Source organism: Schistocerca serialis, chromosome 4 (genome assembly GCF_023864345.2).
Source record: "Schistocerca serialis cubense isolate TAMUIC-IGC-003099 chromosome 4, iqSchSeri2.2, whole genome shotgun sequence".
Lineage (NCBI taxonomy): Eukaryota > Metazoa > Arthropoda > Insecta > Orthoptera > Acrididae > Schistocerca > Schistocerca serialis.
Genome location: NC_064641.1, coordinates 601489866 through 601503775, shown reverse-complemented (window position 1 = coordinate 601503775; position 13910 = coordinate 601489866). Strand labels below are relative to the sequence as shown.

Below are 13910 nucleotides of genomic sequence, written 5' to 3'. Positions count from 1 at the left end.
TTGTAAAACATCAGATGAAATAAGCACAAGGAATAACATGAATTCTAAAGCGCTACTAGCAGTACAGCTAGCACAATGACTGTGTGCAAGGAGTTAGAAAGAATGGAGAGCAGTGGTCAAGAACCTTCTCAAACCCCACGCATTTCTTCAGATAATGCTAAGCAACACTTGAGGTGGCATAAAGATTGATGCCACTGGACAGTGGATGATTGGAAACAAGTTATTTGAAACGGTGAAGCATTATATCCTGTGGCAGTCCGATGGAAGTGTTTGGGTTTGATGAATGCCTGGAGAATATTACCTGCCCTCCCTCATGTGTTGTGCCAAGAGTGAAACACAGAGTAGGTTGTGTTACAGTACGGAGGTTTTTTTCATGGTTCAGTTATGGTCACCTTACTGCACTTAAGACATGCTGAAAGATATTAACTTAATTTACAGAACTGAGTACTGTGCACAGCAGCATGACAAAGCACCCTGTCATAAACCAGTATATGTGAGGCAATAATTTGTAGACAATAACATTCCTGAAATGCACTAGCCTACCCAGATTCCTGACCTGAAACCCAGCATCCAGTGTCACCACACTCTTTGGTTTCAACTCTTGAGGAAGAATGAGCTGCCATTCCTCCACAGACCTACAGGCACCTCATCAAAAGTGTCCCCAGCATAGTTCAAGATGTTATAAGTTGAAGGGTGGGCACACTCCATATTAATGTCCACTAACAATTTTGCCAGCACGTTGAGAGAGAGAGGGAGAGAGGGGGAGAGAGAGAGAGAGAGAGAGAGAGAGAGAGAGAGAGAGAGAGATTACTGTAGCTCAAAATAATTGTTACTGGCATGCAATTGCATACAGTCATTTTCAGTGGAGTATGGGCTCAACTGAAAATAAAGGAATAGATGGATGAATGTTTATTAATGATGCTATAAATGCCAGCTGAGTGAGGGCAAGGTGAGATGTTTTCAACATTATATGCAGCTGATTGTGGTCCAGTGGCATGACTTGTTTTCTGTGATACAACTCCATTCCAGTTACACACATTTCAAAAATGTACAACCTCGGAAGTTTTGTTACAGTTAGTCATATTCCACATATGGCTGTCAAGATCAGTTATAAGGTGCAATCAATAAGTTTCTCTTTGAAGATCTTACAGTCCATAATTGGTATGCCAATCAGGCAAAATCACTGTGAGCACTGAGGTAATCACCCCCCCAATGCTCCAGGTTGAAGATACCAGTTTGGTAAAACACTGTGTTCTGCTGCATGGAGAAGTCCATAGCTGCATGCTGCACATCCTCATTCAACAGGGATCCATCAACCCTTCATAGTCTTTTTTAAGGGACTGAAAGTGTGATAACCATATGGGGAGAGATCAGAGTAATAGGGCAGTTACTCATGTGTTTCCCACTGTAGTTGGCGTAACTTCTGCTGGCCTCCCAGATCAAGCAGTGTCTTGCGTTGAATCGAGACCAGCACAGAACTTAGCACACCACTTTACATTCCACATTCACAAAATGAAAAAAAAACATAGTATCCTATGACTATAATATCAATGAGTCACTGATGTAATCAGCCAACTGATATAAACACTTTGTAGGGGTATGAAATGGAATGATCACATAGGTTCAGCCATCAGTACAGCAGGCGGTAGACTTCGGTTTATTGGTGGAATACAGGGGAAGTGCAATCAATCTACAAAGGAGATTGCTTATAAATCACTCATGTAACCGATTCTAGAAGACTGCTGAAGTATGTGGGACCCGTACCAGATAGGACCAACAAAGCATATTGAATGTATACAGAGATGGGCAGCACGAATGGCCATGGGGTTGTTTGATCTGTGCGAGAGTGTCACAGTGATTCTGAAGGAACTGAACTGGAAGACTCTTGAAGACAGATGTAAACTCTTCCGAGAAAGTCTATTAACAAATTTTCAAGAACTGGCTTTTCATGATGAGTCTACAAATATACTACAGCCCCCTATGTATTGATCAAAAGGGATTGTGAGGATAAGATTGGAATAACTACTGCATGTACAGAGGCATTCAAACAATAATTCTTCCCACGCTCCATACATGAATGGGACAGGAAGAAACCCTAATAACTGATACAATGGGACATACCTTCACAGCTTGTGCCATGCACCTCACAGTGGTTTTTAGAGTATAGATGAAGATATAGATGTTTTTTGACAGACATGCCACCCCATACACATTCTTCATTCTTCAATGGATGTCAAAAGGTGTTTGTCTTTTGGCAGCCAAGAAGAGAATAGCAGCACAGTGGTCCTGTTTAGATGCATTTGGTAATATGTCACTATAGTTCATGTTTCCGCATTTACTGCATGCATGTTGGAAAGACATGAATACCACACTAATCCCTTGCCTTCGTGCCGATGCTTACCCACATCAGAATACCACTGTTTTGCATATATGCTGCAGCAATTCCCTCAAACAGAAACTCTGTGATCAGCCCTTACACTACACTGCACTGCACTGCACACACTGCGGGCGCAGCATTATTTTTATAATGTTGAGACTACCTTGAATGCAAGTTTATGCCTAGTCAACCACAAGAACCATCAGAGTTAAGAAATTACCCCAGTCAATCACTTCCACTATCACTATCACTATCCTCTGTGTCTGATTCCTCAGTTTCATCATCACTAGTTTCGTGTTCGCCAATGCTTATAATGACGTCATCAATGGCCTTTTCCATTACACCATCATGTTTCCAGCATTCCTTCTCGAGCTTATGAACATTTCTGCAATACTCTTCCCAGTCTTCAGTAGTAACTTGCTGAATGGAATCAACAGCAAGCTTCAGCAAACACTGATCTGACATTTCCTCTATGATTTTGTACTCACTGACAAGAATCTTAATTTTAGCCCATGCTAATTCCAATGCATTTAGGTTGCAGTTGTGTGGTGGCAAGCGGACTACAACGTGACCTCTTCCTGCAGCCATTATATCAACTACATATTGTTTCTTCAGGGGTTTATTTGCTCTAACTAAGGAGTACAGAGTCTCCTTCCTCAAGCTGTCATTGCTGGAGAGACCTCTTCTTTGTAACCACTCAATCATCTTCACCTTAGTATCATACTTTGATGGTGTTTTGTCAACCTGTCTATTATGACATGGAGCATTGTCCATGACAATTACTGAATGGGGAGGCAGATTTGGCAGCACGGTTTCCTCAAACCACTTCTCGAAAGTAGCAGATTTCATTTTCTCATGATAACTACCCTTGTTAGATGTTGCCCACAACTGGAGCCGGGCTTCACTTACGAATCCATTCTTTGATCCGACACTTCCAATTATCAGTCTGCTTGAGGAACTCCCCATTGCCTTAATACCTAGTTTGCCACATCTTAGGTTACTGTCTATCCAATATTCACCAATGTAGAAGATTTGTGAGGCAGACTGTCTAATGTGCTTCATCTGTAAAATAAAACGTGACCGCCAGTCCACAATAGCAGCATGCTCTAGTAACAAAGTTCGCTTGTTCTCAACTTTTCTCCAAGTGAACCCCATTGACTGCAATTTTTTTCTCAGGACATTGCTATTATGTTTGAAGTTTTTCTTTTGCTGCAAAACTGACAGAAGATTTTGCAAACTGGGCACTGTCTTCTGGATTGTGTAGAACTGTTCAATTGTGTCCCTTATGATCTGCTCATTAAAGTCATCCAATTCGATTGTGTCTCTTAAGAGAAGCTCATTAGAGTCATCCATTACGATTTTGTCCTGTATGGCATGCTTATTATCTTCACCGTCATCCAATTCAACTTTCCTACAAGGTTTTGTCCTAAGTGAGAGAAGAAAAAACAGGTTACAAAGTTTGATTGCATTGTTCAGTGGACTGACCTTTTGAATTAACAAGAAGCAAGAAAGATAATTTGGCCAAACATGGGAAATAATGTGGAGACGGAGGTCAATGAAGATTAATGCTTGGAGGATTTAAGAACTGAAGAATGTATTGTAAGGACAGATCCAATCTAAGAAATTATGAGAAGCTGGTATTTCAGGGCAAGATTCTGTACAAGTTGTGTAGCAGCCACTGAAGTCTCACATATTGCTGCACTCAGCAGGATATCATGCCACAGGGGAGGGTGTTGGGGCAACTGTGATCTTGACCACTGTTTCGTGGTTGTAATTTATTCACGCGTATGATCATATCCACATAAAAAACACATGAAATTTATAGCAGAAATGATACATGATATGATTGATTCCACAGGCAGCCCTGTCTTTGAAAGGTTAGGATATGCCTGTGAAGGTACTTGTATAGTTTGTGCCGGGAAAGTGCATATGATACGTCTTGCACTTCGATCTTTCATAGGGATGTGATCCACATGGTAAGAGATTGAGAGTAGGTGTGGAAAAGATGTTACTCGATCCTGGTCATAATGGTAGGAAGTGGAAACACTGGTGAAAGATACGGTCAAATTATTCTGGTGTAGAGTGGCAGTGGGTAAAGAGGGAGACGTCCTTTGCTGCTGATTTATTAGGGAAGGTAGAAACAGAAAATTCTGGATATGTCTTGATATGGCACAGTAGATCTGCTTGCTGACTAGATCTGGTGGTTAATGCCTGTCATGAAGGACTCAATAAGACTTCAGAATACAGGGCAAAGCATTTTTCATCATTTTAGGCGCACATTCCATGGGGAAGAAGCTTGTGTGGAAAAGCAGCTATCAAAATGTAAGAATAATGAATGGGCTTGATATGTACAAAGGCTTTTATAGAGCCATTGGAGAGGGGAGGAGGTGGAGGGGGAAGTGACATAGCAAGGTGGATTCTTCCCACTTGTTATGTTTCTTCTAATCTCAAAAAGAACCATCATATTTTCAATGTATTTATCTGTTGATCTGTAACACTTATAAAAAATCTCGAGATCTTATTTAGACATAATTTCACTTGAATTTATTGTTCAGGTTATCATTTTTGTTGGCCTGTTTATATTGATGTAATTAGTTTTCATTAGGGCAGTAATAATTTAAAAATATGATTAACTGATGTATTAACATGGTTCATAACATGAAAAAACCTGTGAGGTAATCATTATGTTTGGGAAAGGGTGACCCACACTAACAGAAAACCTTACAGTCTCATTTTCCTGTGAAGTACTTTTAATCATCTGAAATAAATTAACATATGCAATAATTAACATCAAAGCTCAAGGCTATTACTATTTTCCATTTCAGATAATGATGTAACTTTTATTAGTTCTGAACTTTGAATACATACTTTTGGTTACTTTAAATTTTCTTTAAAAATTTACACACAGCATTAATGAACTCATTTATTATTAATTTCATGTTATTTACCCTAATTTGTAATATGGCACTCATACACATTTACAAGGGGATCCATATCGCAAAAGAAAAATAGTGTCCATGTATTTTTCCAAATTGTTAATCAGTAACAGTTTCTATTATCTAAAATCACTTTAGTTCTAGTAGTTCACCCAAAACAATAAAATCAAGCATAGCTGATTTGCAGAGCATAAATTAGTTTATGAAATAGCATTTTATTCTTACATCCATCTAAGTAGTCTGATGTCACACAAAACTGGCAGTTCATGTTTGAAAGCCTGAGATTTATTGAGAATTAGATCTGTGTCAAGTGGACTCCCACTATTATACTACTATACACTTACTGTATGTGAAAATATGTGCACATACAAAAAGCTAAGTAACATTAATGTTTAATGCCTTTTAAGTGGTTTCTGTATATCATATGAATGAACATATTAACTGAACTGTGTTGTAATCAGCAACAAGCTATAGTAGGACATGGTGAGTCTCATTATGGACTGACTGACTAGCACAGAGTACTTTCCATGATAAATTACTGCAGGATTGTGCTAAGTGTGAACTGTGACTTTTTTGTGTAAATGTGAACTATGTTTTGAGACCAAAATAAAATAATGAACTTTGCCACTGAACTTTTGGTAGGTAAATGTAGGTACCAATCTGGTTTTATGCACTGATATTTTTACACTGGATAAACTGGTCACTGTCACTAATAACTGAACTTATCAAGGAATAAATGTGTGTGTGTGTGTGTGTGTTAGTGCCGTTACAATTACGATGTCATGCATATTATTGAGCAAACAGTGTCCTACACTTTTTTAGACTTTCAGCTTCAAAGTGCCCAGAAGTTTGTAGTAGCAAGTAGGGAATATAAAAATCAGATCAGTAATGCTACAAGGTCAATGTCCAGAAAGGTGGCATGCTGGGCAGATGATGATCAGGAGAAGAGGGTAGGTGAGTAAGAGGTGCAGCTGTTGAGGAAAGATGACAGATTGTCTTTACTTTGGGTCCATACGATACACGTGTCTTCAATGAGGCTGAACCAGAAAAGGTTATTAGGATCTTGAGTGACCAGGAAAGTTTTCTCTAGATGGCCAATTTACAGGTTAGCTTGAGAATGCACTGTGGGTGCCCACGTTGCTGCACCACAGATTTGTTTGTATACCTTCCCCTCAAAGGTAAAGATATGATAGTTAAGAGTACAGTTGGTTAGGATTATAAGGAATAAGGGGATGGGTTTTTAGTTGGTAAGATGCGAGGAGAGGCAATGTTCAATGATAGCAAGGCTATGGGCATGGCGATGTTGGCATCATCAACAGTGGCAAGCAGGAATCCAGTTGGTACTGTTGTGCTGATCATTGATAGGTGATGAAGAAAATGATTAATGTCTTTGATGTGGAAAGATTGGGTGTGGTCAATGGATTGTAAGTGTTAGTCAACAAGAGCTGAAATACTTAACCAGACCAGCTACAATGGGGCACAACTAGTGTGGTTAGGCTTGTAGATTTTGGGAATAATCTAGAAGGTTGGTGTTCAGAAAATGGTTGTGGTAAGGAAGGTCTGAGGCTGTTAGATGGACCTAGGGATTGGGGGTAATGCTGGGCTTCCAGAATGGGATCACTACAGCTGGGCTTGTAGATGGAATCATCAGACAGCTAGGAGACACATACTGTCACGTAATCACTGTGATTCAATATGACACAAATAGAGACTTTGTCTGCCAGGATGATGATGAAATCAGAGTTGTTTCAAAAACTGTGGATGGCTGCTCTTTCCTATGACAAGATGTCACACTCTTGGAAAGGAACACAGAAAAAGTGAGAGTGACTGCATTGTAAGACTTCTTTGGATCTGTGCTTCATGTTGTAATATCAATATGTGTGCACAATGAAGTAGTCATGCTTTGATTTATATCAGTTTCAAAAAGAAACTATTATTATTGTTATTATTAATGGACAATTTAATTTGTTGCTACAGAATGCTAATTTTGTGTTCAATAAATGTTTGTTGGCCTTTAAGTGACGGATGCCACAATTATCGTGATTAATAGGTTTGAGGAACATGACATACCCTTCAATAAACTGGCAGTGCAAGTCACTGCAGTTTTAGTGAGATAGCTCATTCCAGAGGTCCGCCCACTGCCAATGGCCGTTGTTTTACCCACTGCTGCTACCAAATTTTAAAGTCTATTCATCCTATTAATAGATCATATTTAGCATTTGTTTGTATGTCCAAATAATGTCATTCATTTTGCAAGTGACAATGTAAACAGGCATCTTTGTAATGATACTGATGAAAACGTTGTGTAGCAGAGGTGGAAGGAGACATTCAGGTGGATGAGACATAAGGATCAGGCATAGTTTACCTGCAATACAATGAGAATGATGCCGTACCTGTTACCGTTGCTTGGTTTAAAATACTTCAGCAAGTAGTCAGGTTTATCCAAATTTCTTTCAATATCTGCAATCATCCTCTGCAGAAATCCTCCCATGCACTTTTTTTGTTCATCTTTTAATTGTGAAAACAGATTACATTCACTGACCCAGTAAAATGGAAGGGCTTTTTTAACCAGTAAATACTCTTTCAGCTCTCCCAGCATCTATAAACAATAAAAAAGAAACACTTGAGTTAAATAGCAAATAGTAAAATCCAATGCAATTTCTGTTCCATTTATTAGACTTCACCAGCTGTGGCACAAAACACAAGTATTCTTTTCAACATTACCAAAAGCAGTTTGTGTGTTAAGATGCTCATATCAATATAATTAGGTACACAAGGATTAGGTGATATAGTTTATTCTGAAAAGACCTGCAATATTTGAAGAGTGAGGTCAGGTCCGTACGGTCAGTTGTTGCAACCAGTTCTCTGGCTGTAATTATGAACTGAAATTGTACCTACAAAATGAGTGATTCATGGGTTATGAAGATGTTGCGAAACATACAAAATAACATATATTGTATAGTAACTTTATCAATGGAAACTGTATGCTGTTATTTATCCAACAGAGAAAGGAGTGAGGGGGAATACCAGAAGAAAGTGAAAGTAATTTTAAAAAATGTTATAGAAAAGAAAGGTCAAGCATTATGGGAGAATAGACATGCAGCAGAGTACAGCCACAACATGGAAAAAAAATCCAGTGCGAAAGACATTGTAGTAAAACACGACTTCTAATTCCAGATGAGCTATATTGTTTTACATTCTACCATCGCAAACTGACTAAATGCAATTGTGATTAAACATTAATCTAAATGCGCTCACCAATGTCCATTATAGTTTACTGGATGTTACCTGGAGGAAACCTAACTTTTCATTTCAATTGGCAGTTCTTTCTTATCAGTCAACTTCACTGATGGCACCTGATATGGAGCCACAGTTCAGTGTCTACAACAATACGTCTTTCACCTTTTACTGGACTGAGTGTAAAGTAATGTTACATGAGCAAGCTGTCTATTTTGCAGAACAATGAGTGGGTTTCTGATGAGATTAGCGATGATAGTTGCTTGTCTTTCTTTCATCAGAAACATTCGCACATGTTACCTGTATTTTAATCTTAATAAGGTACAAATCTTACGATAAAACACACACCTCTCCACACTGAATATTTAAATGTAGCTTGCACAGTGAGCACAACTGTCAACATTGCAATAGCAACCAAGAAGGGTGAATGATTAGTCCACTTGATACCAGTAACTACTTTATTGAGACACCCAAAATATTTGAGTATAAAGTTCAGTCGACAGTGAGGTCATTAGTAACAGAGCACAAGGACCTATTTCAGCATTTGTCTCAAGCGATTTACAGAAAAATGAAAGCCCAAATCTGAATGGCAATGGGTTTGAACTGGCACCCCCTCGAACACGTGTCTAATCTCTTACCAAAACACACACCTTGTTCAGTATGAGTGACTTCATAAGTCATTTCTTGGTTGCTCCAGGAGCTATATGTTAAATGCAACAAGTGCACAACTTAATCCATACCCACTGGAGTATACAAGGATGTTTTCACTATTGAAGTATGCGAAGGGATCTTTCAGCAGCTATTGCTGATAATATACACCCTGTACAATTACTGCTTCAGGAATTATTCTATAAAGAAGTATCCACATCTCAAAAAATTCATTAACATTCATTAAACATAAATGATACATTACTTGCTTCTGTACTAAACCAGCTGCTCACATTATCAGTTTGCCTTTCTTACAGCTTGACATGAAGGCCATTAGAGTTTAAAAAAACCAACTTGTTCCAGCTTATAAATTAAAACAGTCTTGTATTTATTTTTCAGTGCATTGTCTAAGGCTTATTATAATGTAATTCCTGTTACGTAAGACACTTTAAAACTATAGTCTTAGACTAAGGGAAATAAATTCACCAATTTAGGAGTGTAGCCCCCAAACTATTTCTGGAACAAGCTTCCCAACCACAATTTTTCTTCTTCCCCCCAGTCACCTCACATATATTTTTCCACCTTTCTTCATTATTCCACATCCCCTGTACATTGCCCCAATAATGCCCCTTCCCATATTCTTTTCTATGATATTATCATTTGTGTCATAGTGTTTTGTATGTGTACAAGCACATAGCTGGCGAAATAAAGTGTGTGGTTTTCATATCTGTGCATTACTGAACAATACGGTACAAAACCTAACAACTGGTAAAGACCACCTTGATGTATACACCTCTGTGTTTAAATTTTCACTGAAATAGTGTATGTGGAGAAAATTATCAGAATTAACTGTCAGCTGCACCATATTGGACATCGATGGTGCACATGAGGGCAGCCAGTAAATTTAAGTGTCTGGATAATCTCAGTGCCATCACAATGCCCAATTCACTAAACTACAGTGGGGTGTGTATATCTCTATTATGAAAAATAAGTTCATTGTGCACAAAATTCCAGATAACCTGCAAATGAAATACCTACTGAGTCTTGTTGGATTTCAGTATGCAGCTCTTATCACTGACCTAGCATATCCTCAGAAGCCAGAGGATATCACTTTCGACGAAACAGCGAAGCAATGAAAGACCATATAGAGCATGCACCTTCAGTGATTTGAGAGTACTACAAGTTTCACACCAATTTTCAGAAGAATCTATTCCACAGTACATATCCTAGTTGAACTCTTCAACACAGCACTGTGCGTTTAAAGATAATTTGCAAGAAGTGCTACGAGACAGATTAATGTGTGGTTTAAGAAGTGAAACAACTGGGGGGGGGGGGGGGGGGGGAAACTGTTTGAAGAATGCAAGTAATTGCAGTGACTATGGAGACTGCTGCAGCTGATGCTTCAATGGTAGGCCATGGATACAATCAGGCTTCTTCAAGTAGAGTGCATTAAGTGAGCTTTCTGTCTGAAAATTGTGACATTACAGCCTTTATCACTGCGATTTTTAACATGTAAAAGTTTTTTTTTCTGTATTTGCGTCAGTATGTGCGAACTTCTAACATATACCAATGAATGTTGTAACCAGATATCTTTGCCGCGCTCCTGAAAAGCGCAGAATATCACGATAGCTATAAACTGTTATACGCTGCTATCGATCAGTAAAAAAAAAAAAAAACCCGATGCACCTATGTTTCAAAATAACAATTGCCAGTTTTTACTTCTGCAGGGAGCCGCGTCGCTGTCTAGCTCTTCTGTGAATGTGTTGCGAGTCGGACGCAAAAGTATTGTGCTCCATCTGATATAATCATTTTTATTGTAAAGTTAAGAGTTTAAGTGATTAAAAATATATGCAGCCACAAACAAGCGAGAATGTATATCGTGAAAAATTCGCTCCACCGCCACAATGGGTGGCCATGTTAATGTAAGTTTCCGTTTCATATTATAATACTTGAAGCCTTGAAGTTTATTTAATTTCAAAGAAAATCTCTCAACCTTATTTTCATTAATTATACTTATGATAATCCTTCCTGTTTAAAAGATTTATGCAGCTTATGATCCAGCGTGTGTTCTGTCGGAACAGGAGGCTGTCGTGGCGACATCGCTATAGTATTTATTCCAAGTTCTTTCAGTTCCGTTTATATGTTCGTACAAATCCAATCAGTTGGTCCCTTAGGTTTCTTTCATGTAACTTCCGTCTGTTTTCTCCGCGCGATCTTCCTCCGAAAAAAAATTTCTGTTCATTTTCTTTAGTAATTTTCGATATCGCGAAGGAGAAAAGACAGCCGCCTCCTGCTCCGAACGGAACACTACGACTTTTCTAACGTCGGAGAGTACCGCACGAATTTTCCGCTAAAAGGTAATAGAGTTTCTTAAAGCTGGATCAATTACACATGTTGCTGCTGTTCTCCGACAAATCTGGTGTGATTAATAGTAATTTATTCTGTCACGACAAAAAGAACCAATTTTATTTTTACCAAAGCAACAAAGCTTTCAATTAAATTACTAAGAAAAGAAAAAAAAAAAAAAATCATACCAGATCTGGCGCCCGAACAGGGACTTGACTAAAATATTGAATGTGTCACGGTACTAATATATGATTGTCTTATTTCATGTATCGCTCTTTGGAACCCACTGCTGCATAAAATTACGGATGAGCAATAAATATACGCAATCTTGAAGGACGCGGTATTTACACAAATATCTTGGGATTTAATAAGACGCAGATTTGCAGTTTTGAAGACAACGCCGAGTGAGTACCAAATTTTCGTTTGCCATAGTTCTGTCTAAAGAGTAGCTCATTGACCTTCAAATTCGACCTCACCCTATCCTTTCTGTAGCTTAACGTAAAAAACCATTTTTTTTTCTACGTAAATATTTGAACATTTTCTGTAACCTTTTGCTTGGCCTATTTGTTTTATACTGTAGTTAGTATTCTCGTGTAAGTTCAAGATGGATGCCATTTCAGTCTTTTCTGTGTAACAGCGTTGGCAATCAATTGTTTCAACGGCGTTGACTCCATCTTGTCTTTTTGCTACAGACGTGTGTCAGTTATTACCCACGTAACATTAGACATTTGACGAACGCGCCGCGACTTTAACTTGCGCGGCAAGAATAATTGACAATCAGAATTTCAGTTGGCAGTACCCATTTTAAGTTGGCAATAGTTGAATTTCATTATGGCGGACGGACAATCGAGCGCGAACTCTGCAGACGAAAGCGACGGCACTGTTAACAAACATTACCGACTCCGCTCACGCGGAACGACGGCCAGGACAGACGACAGACAAGAGGTAGCTAACGTGGACGACACTCAGCAGGAAACACCCACCTCCCCGATAACGGTATCAGTTGACATTGTCAAAATGTTACAGGAATTGATATTAGACAGACAGGAGAGGGAACAGCGCGAACGTGATCGCGAACAACGTGAGAAAGACAGAGACAAGTTTTTATCAGAGCTGAAAACGGATATGACAACACAGATAGAGTCGGTTAAGGGTGACGTCACGGCACAGATAGATTCGGTTAAGGGTGACGTCAGGGCACAGATAGAGTCGGTTAAGGGTGACGTCGCGGCACAGATACAGTCGGTTAAGGGTGACGTCACGGCACAGATAGATTCGGTTAAGGGTGACGTCACGGCACAGATAGATTCGGTTAAGGGTGACGTCACCGAGCAAGTAACCACTTTGACAACCCAGATAAGCACTCTGAATAACAAAATTGAGAACATCGGTCAGAATCTCACAACTCAAATCGAAGCGTGTCGCAAAGAAACCGATTCGGTAAAACTTGCGTATAAAACAGTTGCACGACAGGTAGACGAGTTAGCGACAGCGGTAGCCACTGTAGAATCAAAAGTAAGTGCAATGGCGAATGACATTTCGGACCGAACTATTGACGAAAGAGTTAACAGTAGTGTTGCTTCGCACACTAAAGCACTTACCGAACATTACAAAGAATGGATTGATGTACAAGAGAAGCTAGTTGAGGAGAAGGTTACACGTGACTTGAAAGATGTTGTTAAATCCGCAACCTTAGACATATTATCTGCACCCGGCAGTTCAGGAGACACTGTTTGTACTGAACTAGGCCAAATTAGACGAGTGTTTACCCGGGATTTGCCGGAATGGCGGAAGCAAGTAACAGATGAGATATCCGACCTGAAACAGCAAATTCAAACACTACAGTATGATAACCAGAGTGACGGGAAACACTCACTACCTTCTGAGCCAGATGAACATCAATACCAGACAACACAACAACACAACACACCACAGTACATTCCGCGACTGAAAAATGAATTTAACGATTCACACAACAACAACACTGAACAATTGACACTCACAACCCTCATGAAAGAGGAGAGTGTATTGAAACACAGAGTTTTTCAACCATTCCAACCGGAAAAGCGAAATATTCATCCAGTCGTTTTCCTAAAGAACTTTTCAGGAGTCTTTCCAGCTGCCTGGAATGACAAACAGAGAATACAATTCATTACCGGATACATACAAGGAGAAAGTGCTATATGGGGAACCGAGATGGTTGATAAGTGCAAAACATTTAGCGAGTTTGAGAAAAACTTTTTAAGCAAATTTTGGAGCGCAGGTGTTCAGCAACGCCTACGCAAAGAGGTCTATAACGCCGAACCTTTCCATTCGAACAGTGGCGGACTTCGCCGGTACTTTGAGAAGTACTTGAGAAAGATACA

General features: G+C 39.2%; 1 protein-coding gene across 2 annotated transcripts in view; it reads right to left on the bottom strand.

Annotated features, from left to right (window-relative positions):
• Window positions 1–13910, bottom strand: part of LOC126475382 (cyclic GMP-AMP synthase-like receptor) — a 259124-nt gene that overhangs the window by 22188 nt on the left and 223026 nt on the right. For both annotated transcript variants that reach the window (XM_050103207.1, XM_050103208.1), the window contains one exon: window positions 7707–7912. In XM_050103207.1, coding sequence (XP_049959164.1) covers window positions 7707–7912 — 206 coding nt within the window. The remainder of the gene's footprint in view (window positions 1–7706; window positions 7913–13910) is intronic.